The sequence below is a fragment of the Nannobrachium achirus genome, assembly GCF_963921795.1.
Source record: "Nannobrachium achirus genome assembly, chromosome: 8".
NCBI classification, from domain to species: Eukaryota; Metazoa; Chordata; class Actinopteri; order Myctophiformes; family Myctophidae; genus Nannobrachium; species Nannobrachium achirus.
Window position 1 is genome coordinate 21318142 of NC_137817.1, and position 19869 is coordinate 21338010.

General features: G+C 42.1%; 1 protein-coding gene across 3 annotated transcripts in view; it reads right to left on the reverse strand.

The window, feature by feature from the left end:
• The window catches only part of hip1 (huntingtin interacting protein 1), a 59429-nt gene that overhangs the window by 13418 nt on the left and 26142 nt on the right, over positions 1 to 19869 (reverse strand). For all 3 annotated transcript variants that reach the window (XM_080732377.1, XM_080732376.1, XM_080732378.1), the window contains exons 5-17: positions 13939 to 14019; positions 12344 to 12420; positions 12060 to 12121; positions 10865 to 11005; positions 10606 to 10663; positions 10264 to 10339; positions 9638 to 9781; positions 8354 to 8451; positions 7878 to 7950; positions 5895 to 6078; positions 4036 to 4124; positions 3179 to 3295; positions 2786 to 2887 (exon numbers count right to left, since the gene is read on the reverse strand). In XM_080732377.1, coding sequence (XP_080588503.1) covers positions 2786 to 2887; positions 3179 to 3295; positions 4036 to 4124; positions 5895 to 6078; positions 7878 to 7950; positions 8354 to 8451; positions 9638 to 9781; positions 10264 to 10339; positions 10606 to 10663; positions 10865 to 11005; positions 12060 to 12121; positions 12344 to 12420; positions 13939 to 14019 — 1302 coding nt within the window. The remainder of the gene's footprint in view (positions 1 to 2785; positions 2888 to 3178; positions 3296 to 4035; positions 4125 to 5894; positions 6079 to 7877; positions 7951 to 8353; positions 8452 to 9637; positions 9782 to 10263; positions 10340 to 10605; positions 10664 to 10864; positions 11006 to 12059; positions 12122 to 12343; positions 12421 to 13938; positions 14020 to 19869) is intronic.

Here is a 19869-nt window from a genome sequence, read left to right on the forward strand (position 1 = left end):
CAGTGTGACTTTTGGCTTTGCAAATAAGCCAGTAAATACTTCTATTTACTGGCCATTTGCAAATCCAAAAATCACACGTTCAAATGCCCCAATTCACATGTTTTAGTCTCTGTCTGGCGTAAGGCATAAGGTTAGGTTTGCGGTTAGTATTAGAGCGGAGGGTTACAATCAGTGTTATATAGATGGAAATTTAAATGAGCTCTGGCACAAAATAACATTAATTAATGTATAGCAAAGGGAATTCCTTGAAGCAGATGAATATAATTAATTACTCTATTAGTATTGTAGTGTTCTTGTGACTAAAACAGATGCATTTCGATCAAAAAGGACAACCGCATAGTCTTTCTTACATTGTCCTCCAGAGAAGATGAATTTATGGAAAGACAAGTCAACATTAAATGGGAGAAATGAGCAAATAGAACTAGAGACTTACAGCCTATGTATGTGCCACCAGGTCCAGCAGAGAATAGAAAGGATTAAGAAATCAATGACAGAAGAGAAAACCCTGTTAAAAAGGTAGTAGGAGCAAACCGTGGCACTACAATCATCTTTTCATGAACTCTACTGAACGGAGGCACATGGGAGGAATGTTATGTGTGGAAAAAGGACAGGCTGGGGACGGGAGGAGAGAGATGGAGGAAGGCAAATACTGTACATGGACAGGGTAGATGAGCAAGTGGGTACAGAAATAATGTGACAAGAGTGGGTGGTTGATGAGAGGGCTGGGATAAAGGGAGCGCCAGTGGTAATGTAACAGACAATGCCTCATCGCCTACAAATACAAGCACTGTGGGTTTGAGGTCTGACTATTTTCAGGGAATACAGACAAGCAAAACGATACTGGAAGAAAGCGAGATATCATGGGATTGCACAACGTGAATGGTAGTTGCTTATATGGAAGAAAAAAAAACTAAAAGAAATGGGATGAACTAACCTATGTGAGAACAAGTATTTGTGCATAAACAAATTGTTAATCATTAAGATTGCCTGAGGAGTGGTAATGAATGATTTATACATGGTTGCGCGCCGTGTGGCACACTGAAAATAGACAATCTACAATGCATCGCTTGCAGCCTGCCTATTTCTGTTGTGACACCGGCATGGAACTAAGTTTAAGTCAGACTTCACATTCTGTTTTCTAAACAGAGCTTGGTCTTCATCCACACTGTCCATTTAGCCCCAGAATACATTCCAGGAGTCCTTTTTTACAATGCATCATTATTTTCCTCATTTTCACAATCATCCAGTCTACGCAATCATGCCCAAATTCCTCAGCTGCACTTATAACGACATGCTAACTGGGAATTGTATGTCAGTGACAGTCAAAAGTTGTCAGACAAAACATTGATAGCAAGATCTGTTTGCACCCCTCTTGGCATTCTGCAGCTCCACAGATCCGTTTTATAGGTTAAGGTTTGCTAAAACCAAAATGTGTAATAACTTTCAACTTGGCATCCCTACTTTGAGTATGTCATTATTGAATGCTTTAACCAGTGAAAAATAGCAGATATACAAGCGAGTGCCGCGCTGTGAGCTTGTAGATCTGCTAATTAGAATTTTAACCCGATTCTATAAGTGTCTTTTGAATCCTTCTAAGATTTTTTGGAAAAACCTATGTTTCTATGTCAGCAATCTGGCTAGCCATCGTCAAAGAAAGGGTCCTTTTCACTTAACTGGAGCTCAGTTAGTCTGTTCTTGAGAGACTACTATGTCAGTGGTTCTCAAACCTTTTCATGTGAAGGACCCCCAAAATGATATGTATTTGTCCATGGACCCCCATCTCAAAATATTTAGTTCCAGGGACCCCCCAGAAGCAAAATTTGAGTTACAAACGTTCGCTTTAAAAATACACATATTCAAAGATTTGCACACATTTTCACAACTTTTTCAAAAATAGCAGATCTACAAGCTCGCAGCGCGGCACTCAGTGCCGCGCTGTGAGCTTGTATATCTGCTATTTTTCACTGGTTAAAGCATTCAATAATTCTAGGCCTAAATGGGTTAAGATGGACATTTTCAAAACATTCAAAGAAAATGTTCAGATGCTTAAGTGGTTAATGATTGCAAATAGAAAGTGTATAGTCAACGCTGCAGCTCAGCTGGCTGGGTATGATACATTGCTGTGATAAGACCGGGCAAGAACAAGCAGTTAACTTTTATTGGTTTTTCAACAAAACCATGGTAGCCAAGGCCCATGCAGTATTTATAAAACATGGGATCAGAGTCGATGTGTTATTAGACTCGGCTACATTCAAACAAACACTTTGAAAGAATTTGGTATGACTATATCATACTGCACCTGGCCTTGTTCTGAAGTGGCTATTTACTAGGCGTGTAACGATATAGTAACTGCATTGAAAAATCTATTTTAATTTCAACAGTTTAAGTATATCGCTATGTAAACAGCAACATATTGTTTGACTTTGTATCGTAACGTATTGTAATGCCAACAGTGGGTATCGAATCGTTTTGCAATGCAAATAATCAATTGTATCAATACTAAGTACTGTATTTAGCAATTTGAATTCCATTCCATCCATATATTAAATCATTGATTCGTATCGTATCACCATGATTGAAGCAATATCGTCCATGTATCGTATCATCAACCATGTAGCAATTTCACCATTTTACAAAGCACACTTTCATAGAAGTTCCGCCTCTCCTAGATTAAGATTCTTGAAAACGCTGGAGTGCCCAGGGTACTGAAATGTGACGCTCTGCGCTGGGGAGAGGAGTGCTCTGGAGTGTGTGTGTGTGTGTGTGTAGCTAAGAAGAGACTGACCTGTTGTGAAGATGTCACGGCAGTTTTCAGGGTGGTCAACTCCACCCTGCTGGACAGCAGCTCTGTCTGTAACATCTGAAGCTGCTCCTGTTGAGCGTGTTCCTGATGGAGGTTGGAAGCAGATAAGACCATCAATAACACATGACATAATGAATATTTATATACATAGTGAGAGATGAGAAAGACATAGTACATTGGAGACTACTAATGTGTCAACTCAATTTTCCATGGTTTTGTGTAACACAGTAGCATTTAAATTCTTGACGTTCAAGTAATATGTTTCTCCTTGATCTACAAGCTCACAGCATGTCCCATGGCTACATGTTGTGAGCTTGTAGATCAGGGAGGATAAATCAGGCTTTAGGAAGCATCTCCATCTCTGCCTGGCTTCACCTGTCTGTCTGCAGCCTCCTGGGCAGCCTTCACTTTCTCCTGCATCTCTCTCCTCACCGTCTCCACCTCATCCTGTGCTGCCTGTGCCACTGTCATCTGTCGGGTCACCTCTGCATTCTGTACACACACACACACCAAAACAATTAGGTCCTAAGGGATGTCAACCGTTGCTACTAGGGCAGGGGTCTTCAACAGGGGGTCCGGGACCCCAAGGGGGTCCCCAGAGGTACAGGGTACAGGGTCCTCCATATCCTCCAAATGAGTGAGAGAAACCTTTTCTCCTTTTTTATATTAACCACTTGAACCCTAGCGTCCATAAAATATTCAGAGAACTTTAGCCAAAGAATAGCAGCTCTACAAGCTCACAAAGCCTTGCGCTGCGAGGTGTTGTGAGCTTGTAGATCGTCTATTTTCGGCAAAGAGCTTTTGTGTAGAGTGGAAAAAGAGCAGACTAAGTACAGAGTGAAAGGTCAACTTTATTAAGTATTGATCGTTCTAGTTTTTTAAATATTTTAAAACACAAATTGACATGAATCCAAAATACACTGATGATTGTGCTGCCAAACAATGAAACTATGGAATCTCTGAAAAAGGTTGTGGGGGTCCCTGCTTCATCTCTCTCTCAACTAAGGGGTCATTGGCCTGAAAACGTTGAATACAGTATTTAATTTTGTAAACTGGAACTACAAGGGGGCCAAATGGACCCTTACAGGTCAGTAACTCTATCAGTGTACAAATGGAACCAAGCAGCCCTTGGTTCCATTCATACACTCTCTGAGTGCCCCCTGGTAGTCCCCAGACCAAATGTTGAGAACCATTGTTACAAGGTACTGAGAAGTGAGAACCGTCTCTCCTACCTTCCTCAGTAGGTCTGCATGACCTTGGACCAACTCTGTGTATTTCTCTTTCAGTTTGGTATAACGCTGCTCATTGGCCTGGGCTTTTCCTAAGAAGAACAAGCATAATAATAAGCATAATCACATGCACGCAAGCACACACACGCGCACGCGCACACGCACACACACACACACACACACACACACACACACACACACACACACACACACACACACAGTCAACATAAGTAGGAATGGAGCTAATACTGCAAAATGTGAATAAACTATAGTTTTAATAGCAAATCTGATGTCACCAAGTCCCGTACAGTATTTTTATACTATTGTTAAACATATGTTATGGTCTGTTCTATGTTTTTGCTTACTTGGCAGCTAGAATGTCTGGGTGTGGTAAACCCCACACATTAAGTACTCCAAACAGGTTAAAACAGGTTAAAATGCTGAGAGAGCCACTCAATGTCTTAGTGGTTGAGATGCTTGCCTCCTGAATGACAAGTAACCCTACTGGCCTGGTATTAAATCTTGACAGATCCTCCACTACTCTGTTACTCACAGCTTTCCTAGTACACACAGTATGAAAGCAAATTAACTGCCCAATCTCAGTAAAAAATAAATAAAGAAGGAATATTTGACATTGCTTTACCTAGGTCAGCTGGAAGTTAGTAAGTGACTTGTAATAGTGTAGTGCAGGGATTCCGAACCTGGTGGGCTGTGGTGATATTGGAAGCGGGCCCTCAAATAATTGGCAAAACATTTTGATTTTTAATAATATAATACAGCCCACCCATCTGACCACTTAACATGGCAGCAGAATGGCTGCCATGGGGCGACCCGCAAACATGGCCCTGATCCAGAAAAGGTTGGGACTCTTTGGTGAAATTGTTAAAGCTGCCCTCCAGGCAATTCTACATCCTGGTCTTCTCACCACACCAGATACAGGGTTGAAATGTGAACGTCATCATGCCTCAGCAACGCTATGGCAACCAAGCAGACTAGTGGGTTCATTAAAAAAAGAAAAGGAAAAAAAGAATAAAGGCAGGGGTCACTAGATTCCATTCATTCAAGCCTTCGGCCCTGGAGGAAGGGAGAATAAACATGCCTGTTATTTTATTTCCGTTTGTTGTTAAAGTTTTATCAACCGCAGATGTTGTGCATTTGTCTTGCTGAAGCCCAGCAACAGGGAGCGACAACTTCTAGCACTTAAATCAGGGAGGGTGAAGGGCAGGGTATATAATCCTAAGTCTTCTGTTTCCAGGATCTCACGTACAGTATGGTGTCTGTGCAAGGAGATTACTCTGAAATATGTAGCCTTTTCTTTATAACAGGGATCTTCAACCGGGGGTCCGGGACCCCTAGGGGATCCTCAAAGTTACTACGGGGGAGTCCTCCAAAACCAAAACTGAGTGATAGAACCTTTTTTCCCCTTTTTCATATTAACCACTTGCACTCTAGTGTCCATATTCTGAGAACCTTTGACAAAAATAGCAGATCTATAAGCTCACAACGCCTAGCAGTGCAAGGCGTTGTGACCTTGTAGATCGGCTATTTTCGGCAAAGTGGTTTGTAGAGGGGAAAAAGAGCAGACTAAGTACAGAATGAAAGGTCAAGTTTATGAAGTATTGATGGTGGGTTAAATATCTGAAAACACAAATTGACATGAATCCAAATTACACTAATGATTGTTCTGTTAAACGAGGAAACTATGGAGGTTGTGGAGTCCCTGCTCGTCTGTCAACTAAAGGGTCCTTGGCCTGAAAACATTGAAGACCCCTGCTTTATCATAACCTGATGACTTTTACTTTATATATCCTTTATTGACATTCTAATTCACAAATTAAAATGAGATGAAAGGTCAAACCCACTCTCTATCTCAGTGAGGCTGCGTTGTTCCTTCTCCGTGTCCTCCTTGACCCTGCGCAGGTCATCCAGCTCAGCTTTCAGGAACTCACTCTCCCCTGCAGCCTGCATCCTCAGGTGGCTCTGCTCCGCTAGCTCCGCCTCTAACTCACTGACACGCCCCCTCAGCGCCTGGCACAACCGACCACTCTGGAAGAGGACAGAGTCGACACGGAGAGAGAATCAGCTAAGAACAGGGTTGAGAGAGAGAGAGAGTTGGCAGAGAACAAGCAAATATGATCCTCCACTCCCCTGTGTGTGTGTGTGTGTGTGTGTGTGCTTGCTTGCGTGAGAGCGTGCGTGAGTGCATGCGTGCGTCATTGGCAAACAAAATGACAACAGTCTCGGACTTCCTACACTCTGCTCAGAACACCGCCTTGTCATCACCAACAATATTTCATTTCTAAAACTGAAGACCGCCTGGCAGCATCCTTGATCAAACTTATAGATTATGTAATCACCATGAGAGAAAATCCTGGATGCTGGGTGGACAACTGGTTGATAACACATGGAGAATCCGCCCACAATGTCACAAACAGCATCTAGCAAAGAGCTTGACAGCATGGCCTTCAATTCCTCACCGTCAGTCACCATCTGAGAAGCAGCCAAGCTGTACAACATCCAAGCGGTACCGTGATCCATCTACCGTGCTGTAGAAATCATTGGGATTCTGCAAAAAACTTCACCAACACTGGTTTGATGAAAATGCACCTGGCATCCTACAACCTTCTCAAGACAAAGTGCAAGGCACGTACAATACAACCCAAGACAGCTCTAGACAACCTTCAATCTGCAACAAGAAACCAACTGTCAACCATCAAAGCAGAAACACAAAGAGCTCTATGACTGATGGAAAATTACTGATGGGTCAAGAAAGCAGTGGAAAGGCAATCTCTCGCAACATCATCATCATCATCAAAACCATCTACTCGCCTCAAAGAAATGTAACACCAGTAAGATCTGCAGAGGACACCTCTCTCAAGCATCAAGACCATATAATAGAACGGTTGCCCGGGTCAAATCTGGTGACCAGGGAATGGTTGCCATCGAGTATTCCTAAACGTAACATCAGTCAAACTATGCTGAAACCTAATCTTATTACTAAACGTAACCTCAGTAAAACTATACCAAAAAACTATGCGTTATTCTTAAACTTGGCATCAGTAAAACTATGCCTAACCCTAAACGTATTCCTAACCTAAACATCAGTAAAAGGAATACAAGAACCGCTGGGGGAAAGTGGTCTGCGGAAAAAATGGGGGCGAGTGTGTTATGGGGTGAGCGTTCCGGTTACACACATTATCTTACTAAACCAGAGCAACACAGACCTGTCCATACTGGATGGACTCCTCATCCACTCCCTTCTATTACCCAACTTGATGAAATCCCAGTACACAAGGCAAGTGAGTTTTTGAAGGACCACAGACATAATATTTGCTGCCACGAAAGTGCAGGAGAAATCTAGAAAGCAACAAGATCTGTACATGACTTTCACCGATCTTTAGAAGGCTTCAGCAATTCTACGATAGCATGCAGGCCAGGGTTTGAAAAGGCAGACGGTCTGCCCTTTTTTAAAGTCAAAATAGTAGTGAAACAAGGAAGGTGTCTTAGCTCCTATTAGCTTTATTATAATTCATGCAGCAGTCACCCTCATATCCCACAAACATCTCCAAAAGCACGGATAGTCAGTCAGCATTAGACATCCATGAGACATGCAGAGAAGGGCAGACAATGACATGCACCACAAGGACTGTCCAACCAGATTCAACTCAAACCTGACCCACATGTGTCTGGTTCACAAATAGGTCTACTGAGCTACAAGAGGTGGAAACAGTGCACTAAGCACTGAAAACTCAGGTATGAAACCTGAAGATATTGAGATATGAAGTCATGACGATAGCAATGGACTGCCATAAGCAAGCAAGTGTGTGTGTGTGTGTTCTTCTTACCTCCAGTCTAAAAGACTCCAGTTCCTCCTTGAGGGCCTGGATCTCTCTGGTCAGCTGCTCAATGAGACGGTCTCTGAGGGAGACAGACAATATCATCACTCATGAAAAGAAACGCCAACATAAAACTTGAATCCGTCATAACACATGCACCGCCATGGACGACTTAAATCATCAAACTGCTTTTTCTGTTGTTTACCCTAGACTGCTATTTTCACTATTACATTTTCAACAATATGACAAGCTCAAAATAGTGACTGGATAGTGCATAGACTATAACATGCCTGGATCGATGCCAACTTCACGTCTCTCTTCATGCTATCTAAATGAAGCAAAACTGCTAGTGTCCCAGGGAATTCAACTTCTGACTAAAGTATTGACCAAACTCACACTGTGGTGAGATATCATTTTCCATGTAGTGATGTGTCTGTAAATGATAAATGCAAGCCTATACATAATGTGGTTTTGATGAGGCTCACTTGTCGTCCTTGCGCATGCCATTCTGACTGTTGAAGTTGAAAGGGTCTGTTGCAGCTGAGGTACCAAACAGATCATCAAACTTGGTTTCCACTGCAGCCTGGACATGGACAAAAAACAGTGTTCAACGTGAGAAATCACAATATAAGTCACCAACTCGTTGCAAGCCACTGAGCTGTTCATAGAAAAAGATTGTTGGCTGAGAGCCATGCATTTTTGCTTTGATGACTTCAACCTTTTGTCTTCCTGCAGAATCTTGTGTTTCAACTTATACTTGTTTATTACTTTAGGTGAGAACCTTGTATAAGTCCTATATGGGCTTCCTTTCTCGCCTGCACATATTTTCATGCTTTTTAATAATGTTAACAATGTTGTGCAAATAAATAAATCCAAAAATCTATACAAATGAAAAATTCTAAATCCCTCCTAGAGATAACGAAAGAAAAACCTGAACGACTGACTTTGGGTCACTTTGAATCGTATACTCTTGCTAAGGTTTAGATGTATAGCATCCAGACAGAATCAAGTTTAAAAGCCAGCGTAAGGGTAGCCTCGCGTAGCCAGGCTTACTCATCTGCGAAGAGAAAAGCCTGGTGACAATAGAAGGCAGAAAGCGTTCAACTTCCGCCGTAGGAATTTCACCGGAAGCTGTATTTTTTTCACGGTGCGGTGTTCCTGCAAACGTATTCCCTGCACGAAATTAACTCTGGTCTAGGTGTCCTGCTCCGTCGGTTGCGCTCGCAGTAAACAATATACAAACAAAAACATTGATTCAAGCAATGTTACACCTATAAAGAGTGAGTTAAGAGCTACCATCTATTTTAGTTTTTTCGCTGGGGAATGTAAACAGACCCACACCGCATGACGTAACGTCCGTTAAACGCAGACTTCCGCTAGAAATCTTGGAACACACCGGAAGGCATATTGTCTACAGGGTGGCGTAAGGGTAGTTCCTAATCTTAAGGTGGTTGCACATTGGTGCGTTTTTTTGAACGACGAAATAACGGCCGGCAGTGTGTAAACGTGATTGACATAATGTGAGCCTTTTTAATTTTTTTTACGTGCTCTGAAATTCGCTCTGATATTCAGCCGAAAAAAACGCAGCAATGTGCAAGAACCTTTACTGTCCCGTCTCCGCTCTCCATTATATATACAGTAGGAAAACTAAGAGCGAAAAACAGCCTGATTAATAAAGCAGCAGCACAAAGTCCTCAGAGTTCATTTATCCACTCTCACAGTTAAATGAACACTCAGGATATTACAGTGTATTTGTCTCATCCAGGTACCGGCAGTACGGGGATGTCGGTGTCCACCAGGTCCTCGGTCTCCACCACATGTTCTGACTCGGGGGACGAGGACTCAGCAGGAATCACCACCACTGGACTGATGTGCTCCGACAGAGCTGATGCTCGCAGGAAGTTGGGAGGGTTCTGGTAGGAAGACAGAGAATGTAGGTTACTGTAAAGGGAGAATGTAGGTTACTGTAAAGGGAATCGGATTTTAACTTCTTTGGTATTGGAGAGTCCAGGGCACACAAAGGCCCGTCCTACAATGGCATCACACGCTGAAAACAGACGATCTACGTCTTTCTGCACATGACACCGTTGTGTGATGCACTATAAATCTGGCTTAACACCCAGGACCTTCTAGCTGTGAGGCAACAGCGTTACAGACTGCGCCACCGTAAGGGTTAGGGTTAGGGTTGAGCATATCAACAATTGTATATATCAACACAATATCTTAAAGAGTACATTTTGTACTTGAAAATAAAAGATAAAAAAATAAATAAATGCATGCATGTGAAAGAAGAATATTCGTAAGAGTCCATGTGTTGTAAACCCTCCATGAAGACAGTTTTAATAAATATAAATATTAATAAATATAAATATTATTTTGCAAAATAAACGCTCACCTCGGGTAACTGTGGGATCTGAATCAGTCTTTTGAAGTACTGCAGGTTACTGGAGCGGTAGAATAGACTTTTCAATCTGAGAGAGCGAGAGAGAGAGCGCGAGATATTTTCAGTCTGCTATATTTTATTAAATTCTTCTTCTCTGTATTTTCCCATTGGAAATCAGCAGCTGACGACTGTATTTCCCAGCAACCCTCTTGTTGCAGAAGGCAAGATTGAGAAACCGAGACATAACATAGCAATAACATAGGGAACAACATTCACTGTGATTAATAACTCAAAACAGCCTACAGATATACAGTCTATATTCAGCTTAGTTCTGTGTCTACTGGGAGAACTCACTTCTTAAACTGCTCCTGGAAACGGTCTCTGTGGCCCTGGAGAGTGTCTGCTGGAAGGCCTGTAAGCACACACGCACGCACACACACACGCACACACGCACACACCAAGGCCAGCGCTTTAGGTAAAGCTTCACCCGTGCAGTAGAATTTTTCAAGCATTCGTGGAAATGTGCCAAAAACACGCAAGCCTCTTTAGGCAGGCTGTTCTCATATATTGGGCTTGTAGTTACACTGTGCAACCAGCAGGGGGTTCCACTCACATGAGTGCAGTTTGAAGAGCAGCTTGACAGTGTAGTCGTACAGATGGCTAGAGTCCAGGATCACTTGGATTAGAGGCGCAAGGCGACACTGGCCTGCTGCAGTTACCGACACTGACCGGGACATGTCCAGGGAGCTGAACACTGTTGGGGGAAGGGACACATAAAACACACACATTTAACATATTATAGATTAAGAGATCAAATGCACACACACAATCAATAGAACTATGAGGGTTCATCAAACATCAAGGGAGTGAAGTCCCATACACATGTGTACTACCTACACACCACCAAAGTCCTTGGTATTAAAGCCATCCCTTTCTAAGAATGTAGAAATGGAACCCTTACAGGTCTATTTGGTTACATTTGTACACTCTCCAAGTTAAATTAACTGAGGATTTTACTCTGTACACTACACAGATTTATTCGGCTTCTCTAACTTCCTCGCCCACTTGTCACAGAGAAGTCGTGTGCTCCCTTCTTTAGACGGAGACAGGTGGGAATCAAAGTCAAGCAGAAAGCGCGGTTGCAACCTGGACACTCCCAAAAAATCATTGCTTCCTAGCTTCATTCTCCTCCTGCCTGCCGTGCTCCATCTTCGATGCCGGGGCCTGAGTGCCTCTGTTCACTGCACACAGAGGTGTGGTTTCCTGACACAGGCACACACACCTCAAGACTCTCCGTTCCTACAGTAGGTGACGTGATGCCTAAGGCTTCAAAATACACCAGATAGATTGTAAGCGGGAAAGCTATGGGCAGGTCGCTGTGAAACAGGCACTGTTCAGTCAGCTCATTCAGACACACTGGTATTAATGTTCCAATCTGCACTTGTAGTATGACATGGATATACTATATTTTGGGTTTCATGCATCATTTAACAAAGGCTTGTCATGGTTGATTAATACAGATGCAAAAGAGCAATTACAGAATGTCTTGATGATACATTATGTGTGCGTGTGCATGTTACAACAAGGACCTCCAACATAAAAAAGACCTTAAAGGGCTTATTTGTGGTGTTCCTTTTAGGCAGGGTGTTTAACTGTACTTATACTGTACTACATCATTTTTGTATTGACTATACTTGCACTGTTCTTCATTTTTGTCTAATAATATATTCAATCAATGAATCAAAACATCTCCTGGGGGCTTAGTTAGGTAAGCCTGGCTAGCTGGGAGGACCAGCAGAATAACTTACCACCCAGGAAGAGGTTGAGTTCACACTCCAGGTAGTCAAACATCTCCACTGTCAGCTGGAAACTAGAGAGAGGGGGGGGGGGTGGTTTCAAGAGAGACAGAGAAAGAAAGAATGGAGAGGTAAGTGAGAGCAAGGTGTAAAAGTCATTCAAAAATAACCACAAATTTAGCCAATGATGAGAAATGCAAACTGGTACAGACAGCCCAAGGACCACATTCCCAAATCTGCAAGAAGCAACCGAATATAGCAGCAACAATCATAGCAATTGTGATAACAATACTTACAAGTTGTTGACATCGTTCTCTCCCGCCTCATCGAGCTGTCGGTTTGACATCTGCAGGTTGCCTGGGAAACGGGGGTTCTGGGTGAGAAGACGAGAAGGAAGTACTGAGTTCAAAGAGTTGAGTTGATTAGATCTATTAGGTCACAGATTGGGGCAATAACCTCTCCAGCACATAACCCACGCATCAAATTATTTGAAGCGAAAACTATTTGGCTTTGATCAAGCATCGTGCTGTGAGAAGTTAGTGAGAAGAAGTAGCAGTTTCACCATATAGAGACGTATACAATACTTTATCCTAAGTGGTGCTTTTGCGGTGATGGAAAGAAAGGTAGTTTCTACCATTTTATTATACTGTACATTGTAAGGAAGCATTTATTTTTGCAAGCACAGTAGGAAGTCCATCTATAATTTAATCATTCATTATCTCTACCAGCCCAAGGCGGGGTGAGACTTTTTATTTATAAAGTGCTTTTTCAGTAGCAAGGAGACAATATGATACAAACAGTACTATGCAGACAATAGGCATCCCACACAAAGCAGATTAAAAGCAATTACAATTTAAAAGCAGTAGCACTAAGAGGAAACGCTTTTGAATACATGAGTTTTCAAATGTTGTGATGATTCTAGCTTAGTTTCCAAGCTACCGGTTGTTCCTTTTGAGTTCAGTTATGAGATTACAATCCCTAAAACCAAGCTCAGACTACAGGAGTTTTACAAATTATCATATTGGAATCAGGTTGCATTACAATGGACAAATGTTACAGATTGTATTCTCCCTATTTGCTCAAATACTCACTTAAAAGGGGAATACCACTCATTTTCAACTTTGAACTATGTCATTAATATACCTTAGATACCCTTAGTTGTGTGGAAATAATAAGAAAAAAAAGTCCCCCCCCCCTTCCATGTTGCCTAGAACTGGAGGATTGATTGTGGGGTCATGTGATCAGTGACATGACAGACATTGAGGTGAGATATTAACTGGCAGATTATAGTTTTTGTTGAGAAAGCCAGCCTCAAGGGCTTAATGTTTACTGTTGCCAGGCAACACCATCAGCTGCTGGCTATTGCAGGCCTGCAGGTAGTGACAGAACAGAACGATCCAGAATTTATCACACAATTTTCAGAACAGGTTTGAGATGATTGAAGAGGCCCAGAAGAGTCTTTATGCAGTTTACCAGATAGGATTTTTATTGTGAACATTGGTACCACTACCTACCAAGGCCCCCCGGAAACGATTTCTCCTCAGCTTATTGGTAGTGGCTTATCTGGGCTAAATTGTTGCGTTTCTCCTAGAGTCTGGAGCATGGCTCAAAACAATGCTTCATTGCCAGTCATCGGTAGAGCAACATCCAACCACAACATTGTGTAATAGCGCTGTAACACTGCCACAGACTCTCAGCCAGTCTGTCCAGCTGTCATATAAAAAAGGCTACATTACAGATTCATGAAAAGATATTAGTCTAAGAGCAAACCTTTTTTTATAAAGGTGGACCCCCAGAGAGAGAGAGACGTCAGCACTAAAAGTGGAGTCTGAGGCAGCGATAATTAGTGATGAGAGATTGGTGCCTGCGTTTATAGGCCATGCCGACTCACTTTGATGTGAAACTCCATTTTGGTGATGAGCAGTTTGAGGTAGATGCTGCACAGCTTTCCATAGCCTTCACTCAGGTGACCCTAAGGGGAGACATAGAAAAATAAATTAGAGAAGTGAAGTCAAGGGTGTGGCACCAAATTCTGGGCCATGGGTACAAGGATTCACTGCAGGCCCCCCATGAATGTTCTTCATAACCTATTTAGACTGGGAATGCATTACTACGCATTATTTTGTGCTTTAACTATTGAAAAATAGCAGATATACATGCTCACAGCGCGGCACCGAGTGCCACACTGCGAGCTTGTAGATCTGTTATTTTTGAAAAATCGTGAAAAAAAAAGTCTTTGAATATTTTTTTGAAAAACCTATGTTTCTATGTGAGTGGTGCTCAAACCTTTTCATGTGAAGGACCCCCAAAATCACATGTATTTGGCCACGGACCCACATCTCAAAATATTTCGTTCCAGGGACCCCCCAGAAGCAAAATTTGAATTACAAATGTTCGCTTAAAAGAAAAACATATTCAAAGATTTGCACACATTTTCAATACTTTTCAAAAATAGCAGATCTACAAGCTCGCATTGCGGCACTCGGTGCTGCGCTGTGAGCTTGTATATCTGTATTTTTCAATGGCTTAAGTATAAAATAATCAAGGCCCCTCCACCTTGTGCCCTAGTAACTCAGTCCCACTCCCCCCCCACACCTTGTGACGCCCCTGAGTGAAGTGAAAGTGTTGGACAGACGGAGGGAGGGTCGGGAGTAGGGACAAGATCAAAGGGAACTCTTGGGAGGCATGCAAATTTGCTCATCCGTGTTGCCCAACATTCAGGAAGCAAATAATTATTTCATGAGGAAATCTGTGGTGACACTTCAACTGAGAGTGGGATACACTGTGAATGTGAAAATGTTCAAAAAGTGTCCACTTTTTTACACTTCAGGGCTGACCGGCACATATCTCCTCTTCCTGCTGCATAGATTCAGCATTTACATTAAAATATTAGGCAGTTCAGTTTGGATCAGTCCACTTCAGTTCAGGACCATAATTATTATATAATCACCAAATCGCATATATAATGATGTATAATTAATTGATATAGTCGCAATTATTTCGCATTTCCATGTTTTCCAAAATAGCAGAAATAGCAGATCTACAATCTCACAAGGCGTCGTGATGGGACTTGTGAGCTTGTACATCGGCTATGCCCGCTATTTAAGACATTTCTTGAAAGTATACGATTATTAAATACACACACACACACACAGTAGGTTATCTGTGCAAGTTTTGTTTACAAAGCCTAAAAGGCAAACAGAAATGCAACTTGTATTCGCATGTTCCAATGTGCATTGCCCAAAAGGCAAAAATACAAGTAAATCGTTGATTGCAATTATTTTATTTGTATGACAATCATCAAGTGAGATGTCATGATCGTGACAGGCCTGAACACCCCTTGTCTGAAAGTTCAGTAGTCTTGCCATTTGGCTTCTCACTTTTTTTCTCAACTCTGTGTCAGAAGGGTTGATGACATCACAACAGGAAGGAGAGGCCACGACCCTAGTCAGATGGACCACACTTCCTGCATCCTCCGAAGCAGTGACTTCAGCAATTGAGTAATGCGATACCAGGAATAAGTTATTACTAAGCAGCATAGGCTCTCCACCCAAGTCAACCACAACTCAATGCATACACAAAGAAAGACTGTCCAATTTACTGACTTACTGGAACATGTCTGAACATGTTTGCACAATAACACACAGGAATTTCATCACAACAGTTTATATCCATAGCACAACATACTAAGAGACCCGCTCACTTAGTTCAAGACAGATGGTGATTTGGGCCTGTATTCATTATTGAGGAAGGTTTTCCCCACAATATTATTATATTATAGACAATATTTCACCACTGACACAGCTACAACTCCAACACAGGTACAACTCCAACAGAAGAGCCAGCATAATGATTATCATAATGTTTTTGTCTAGCCCCTCCTGCGTCTAGCTGGCAGACCATGCCATGTAATTACCCGTTTTAAAACATTGACTTCGATCGACTGACAACAAGAGACAGACGGTTTGTGATGCCACCTGTGTCAACTAGGACCATGGCATTATTGGTGCAACCTGTTCCTTGTCCAAGATGTATAGCTTGACTCCCACAAATGCCCTATTAATGCCATATTTTAAACGTCTAACTGATCTACAAGGTTACAATGCGTTGTGATGGGACACAAAATGAGTTTGTAGATCTGTTATTTTCAAAAATGTTGGACTTTTTTACACAACCTGGCCAAAATAGTGATGACACGTTGAAAGTGGTTACGCCTGTCTGGGGTTTATAAATGGGGAAATCCCGCTAGGCAAACGCTGATAAGGCAAACGCGGGCAAATGTACTGCCCGGGTCTCCTACCGTACTGTCCAACGAATACAGAGTAGCCTCCTTTTGTTATGGTGAAATGAATAAAGAATTTTTAGCAATACAATGGTTATATGTCACAGTTATTGTCCACGACATTGCAAGCGGCGCGAAGGCCAGCGGACCTTGGTCCTGCTCTTCGCGCCCGAGCGCCGCAGGCGCGAGTGCGGCGCTCCGCCGGCCGCGCGAGTTACGAAGCCGTGGTGAATGCAATCGTTATATTTATGCCCAGGCCGTAAGGCCTGGGCAAGCGCACGATAAACGCATGAATGGGATTAAACGCGATGCAGGTGAGCTCACATTTCACCATAACAAAAGGAGGTTTAGTAGCCTACATTTTGCCTTATATGTACTTTGCCTTAACAGGCTTTTGCATTACGGGACGCGCCCTTTATAAATATTTAACCAATGAAAAAAGGAGTTAAAGCTCTATTTTTAGAACAGAATTGCTATGATTGTTGTTCAGTAACAGGGGTCTCCCCATCACTCTCCTTATTCATCAGCTTCAATTGTATAGTGTTCTAGTTCAAAATGTTCCTGCATTTTTCCCTCTCTTTTTTTATCACTTCCAATGTCATTTATTTGCAGGTATTCTGTGTGAATTCTCTCTCCCGATGTTTAATGGATTTAATATTGGCGTCCAATGTGTTAAGAAATAGCAGATCTACACGTTCACAATGCATCGCACCATGACACATTGTGAACTTGTAGATCTGATATTTTTGAAAATGTTTGCATGGTCTTTACAGATTTTAACACCACAAAAACATATCTTATGGGGACCTTGAAAAGGTTTGAGAACCCCTGCTTTACAGTTCCATTTATATACTCTCCTATTGATTTTAGAGTATGTGTACATCATCACACCTTGCTATGAATGATGCTCCCTTAGAGGCCTCCCAGACGAAATGCGATATTGCATCAGATCAGATCTCGTGCCCGGGGGTTTATCGGTGTTCATTTCAAACGACAGTAATCCTCGGTCTTGAATTCGGGCCCGGTATATCCCGCTGTGCCAAGTGAAATATCTGAGACCATTACAAATGAGCCAGATATCCTGGATGACCACCCCTAGCGATCTCGGGCCAGAGTTGATTGGGGAAAAAGTTTTATTTTATTTTTTCTGGCAGTTGATTGAATAAAGAAACAAGGCTCCAGCCTCGGTTCTCAAACTATGTGTCCCGACCCAACGTGGGGTCGCGGAAGGTGCCATGGGCTCGCACATTGACGACCATACTACTGTGTATAACGTCTATTTGCCCTTCAACTATAAAATATATATTGTTTTTTATGAGACACGCATTGTAATTAGGCTATGCTCCCAAATCCATTTATTACCTTCTGTTTGCATATGCAATGAGTCCTGCAGTGCTGCCAATCTGTTGAAGGTGAAAATCATGGAGGTTTTTTAGCGAGGTGAAACGCCATCAAAAGCCACCTCGAAGATGCAGGTTGGAACTCACTTATATGGAGCTCAAATTAATCATTACATCATTGCGCGAAACTAGGCCAGATAAATAATTAGCGCATCAGTTCCAGGTGGTGGTCCGCTCTCAAAAGTGGCCAAGCTTCTTCTCATCATTGAGAATGCTTGCAGGTGTGCATGTTCAATATAGGAAATTGCCCATTACATCAAAGTGAGCCTTTCTCCGCACAAAAAAAGAAAGAGAGGTTTAAACTTGAACTCAGTCTGTGACTGTCCCACCTTAAGCGCCTTCAACCAACACTGTCAGAGTAGCACTTGTATAGGTCGATTTAGAACCCTTTTAATTTATTAATATATTAGGCTGAGTCGTGAACCTTTTTCATGTAATAGGCCTATCCATCTTCGCGTTCGTTGATAGCCAAAAAAGCAGATACAAGCTCACAATGCACTGTGCCATAGCTGCGTCTACAGAGAACAGATCTGTTATTTTGGGAACATAGCCTAACCATGCTGCGCATTTTGATGACCAAATAATCCTGTGTGCACTGTAATATTACGTGGGAATGATATACCTTTGTGGGAATGATATACCTTTTTGAACAATAGCCTAAATTGCGTGGTGTTAATGAGTTGTGGTCATACAACACCAAACAAAACAAGAAAAAAGACCGCACGTAGTAAAAAAGAAAAAAAAAATCCCAAGGAATGTATGTCTCTCTGACTTTGAGTATGATGACATTAGGCTATATGAATAATAATGTGGCATATAGCATCACTTTGAGTATGACTTTGAGTATGATGACATTAGGCTATATGAATAATAATGTGGCATATAGCATCAACCAGCATTTTAACGGCAACCAGCCAGACATTGGGCTTTGCAGGCATGGGCTTTGCCGACCAAAATAAATAAATAATGAATATATTGTTGTAACCAACAGCGTGAAGCGAACGACGCGTCCTCTCCCTTTCCACACATTCCCCAGCTTATGGAGATGGTAACCAAATGGACCCTATTAATCTTCTTGAGGGCGTAAAATGAAACCGCCGTAGGCCTATGGCTCCATTTGGTTTCATAATCATGCGTGTTGAAATATTAGCGCTACAAGCTCACGACATTTTGATCTTGTGTTGAATGTCTCACTTTATAGATAGGCCTATTATAATTATATATTCAGTTATTTTTTGGCAAGCGAGACATCTGGCTCTGCATGACTACTAGATATTAAGTTAACTATAAAAATAAGAACAGATATTGCATCTGTGATAAAGTGGAAAGGATCCCAGCGCGCGTCTCGCTCCTCTGGTAGGTGTAGCCTAAATTGTTTTACGCATAGTTAAGAAGGGCATAATAATGCAGTCGTCCAGTATGATTTCATTCACTATACATATTTTAAAAGATTACAGTCTCCATCACTGCCACTCTTCTGGAATGTTTGTACCCAAACTTTCGCAGTGTGCAATGTGATGCGCATCCAAGACACGGCTGAGAGTGTCGCATCTCCAATATCATTGATTTAATAAAATCCATTGCCTCATCCAAGCCTTCAACCAACTGTCCAAAAAAGGATGATGATAGCCCAATATATTATTATCTTTTATTGCGACCGTAAGGTCGCAGTTTAGTATGAAAACCTCCACCGGCCGTCCGTCCGTCCGTCCGTCCGTCCGTCCGTCACACACGTCACACCTTTGCCCTGCTCAATGTATACGTGTAACGCCTGATACTGAGGTGATGTGTCACTGTGACATCACAGATACTGAGGTGATGTGTCACTGTGACATCACAGGTGAGATCGCAGTGATGTCAGATACTCAGAGCAGGGATCTCCATATTTAGGCATAAACAGGTGACATCACAGTGATGTCAGATACTCAGAGCAGGTATCTCCATATATGGGCATAAAATGGATTCTGTTAGGGATCTCCATACTGTATATGGGCATAAAAGGGATTAGTGATGTCAGATACTCAGAGCAGGGATCTCCATATATGGGCATAAAAGGGATTAGTGAGTGATGTCAGATACTCAGAGCAGGGATCTCCATATATGGGCATAAAAGGGAGTCAGATGGAGATTCAACTTCAAT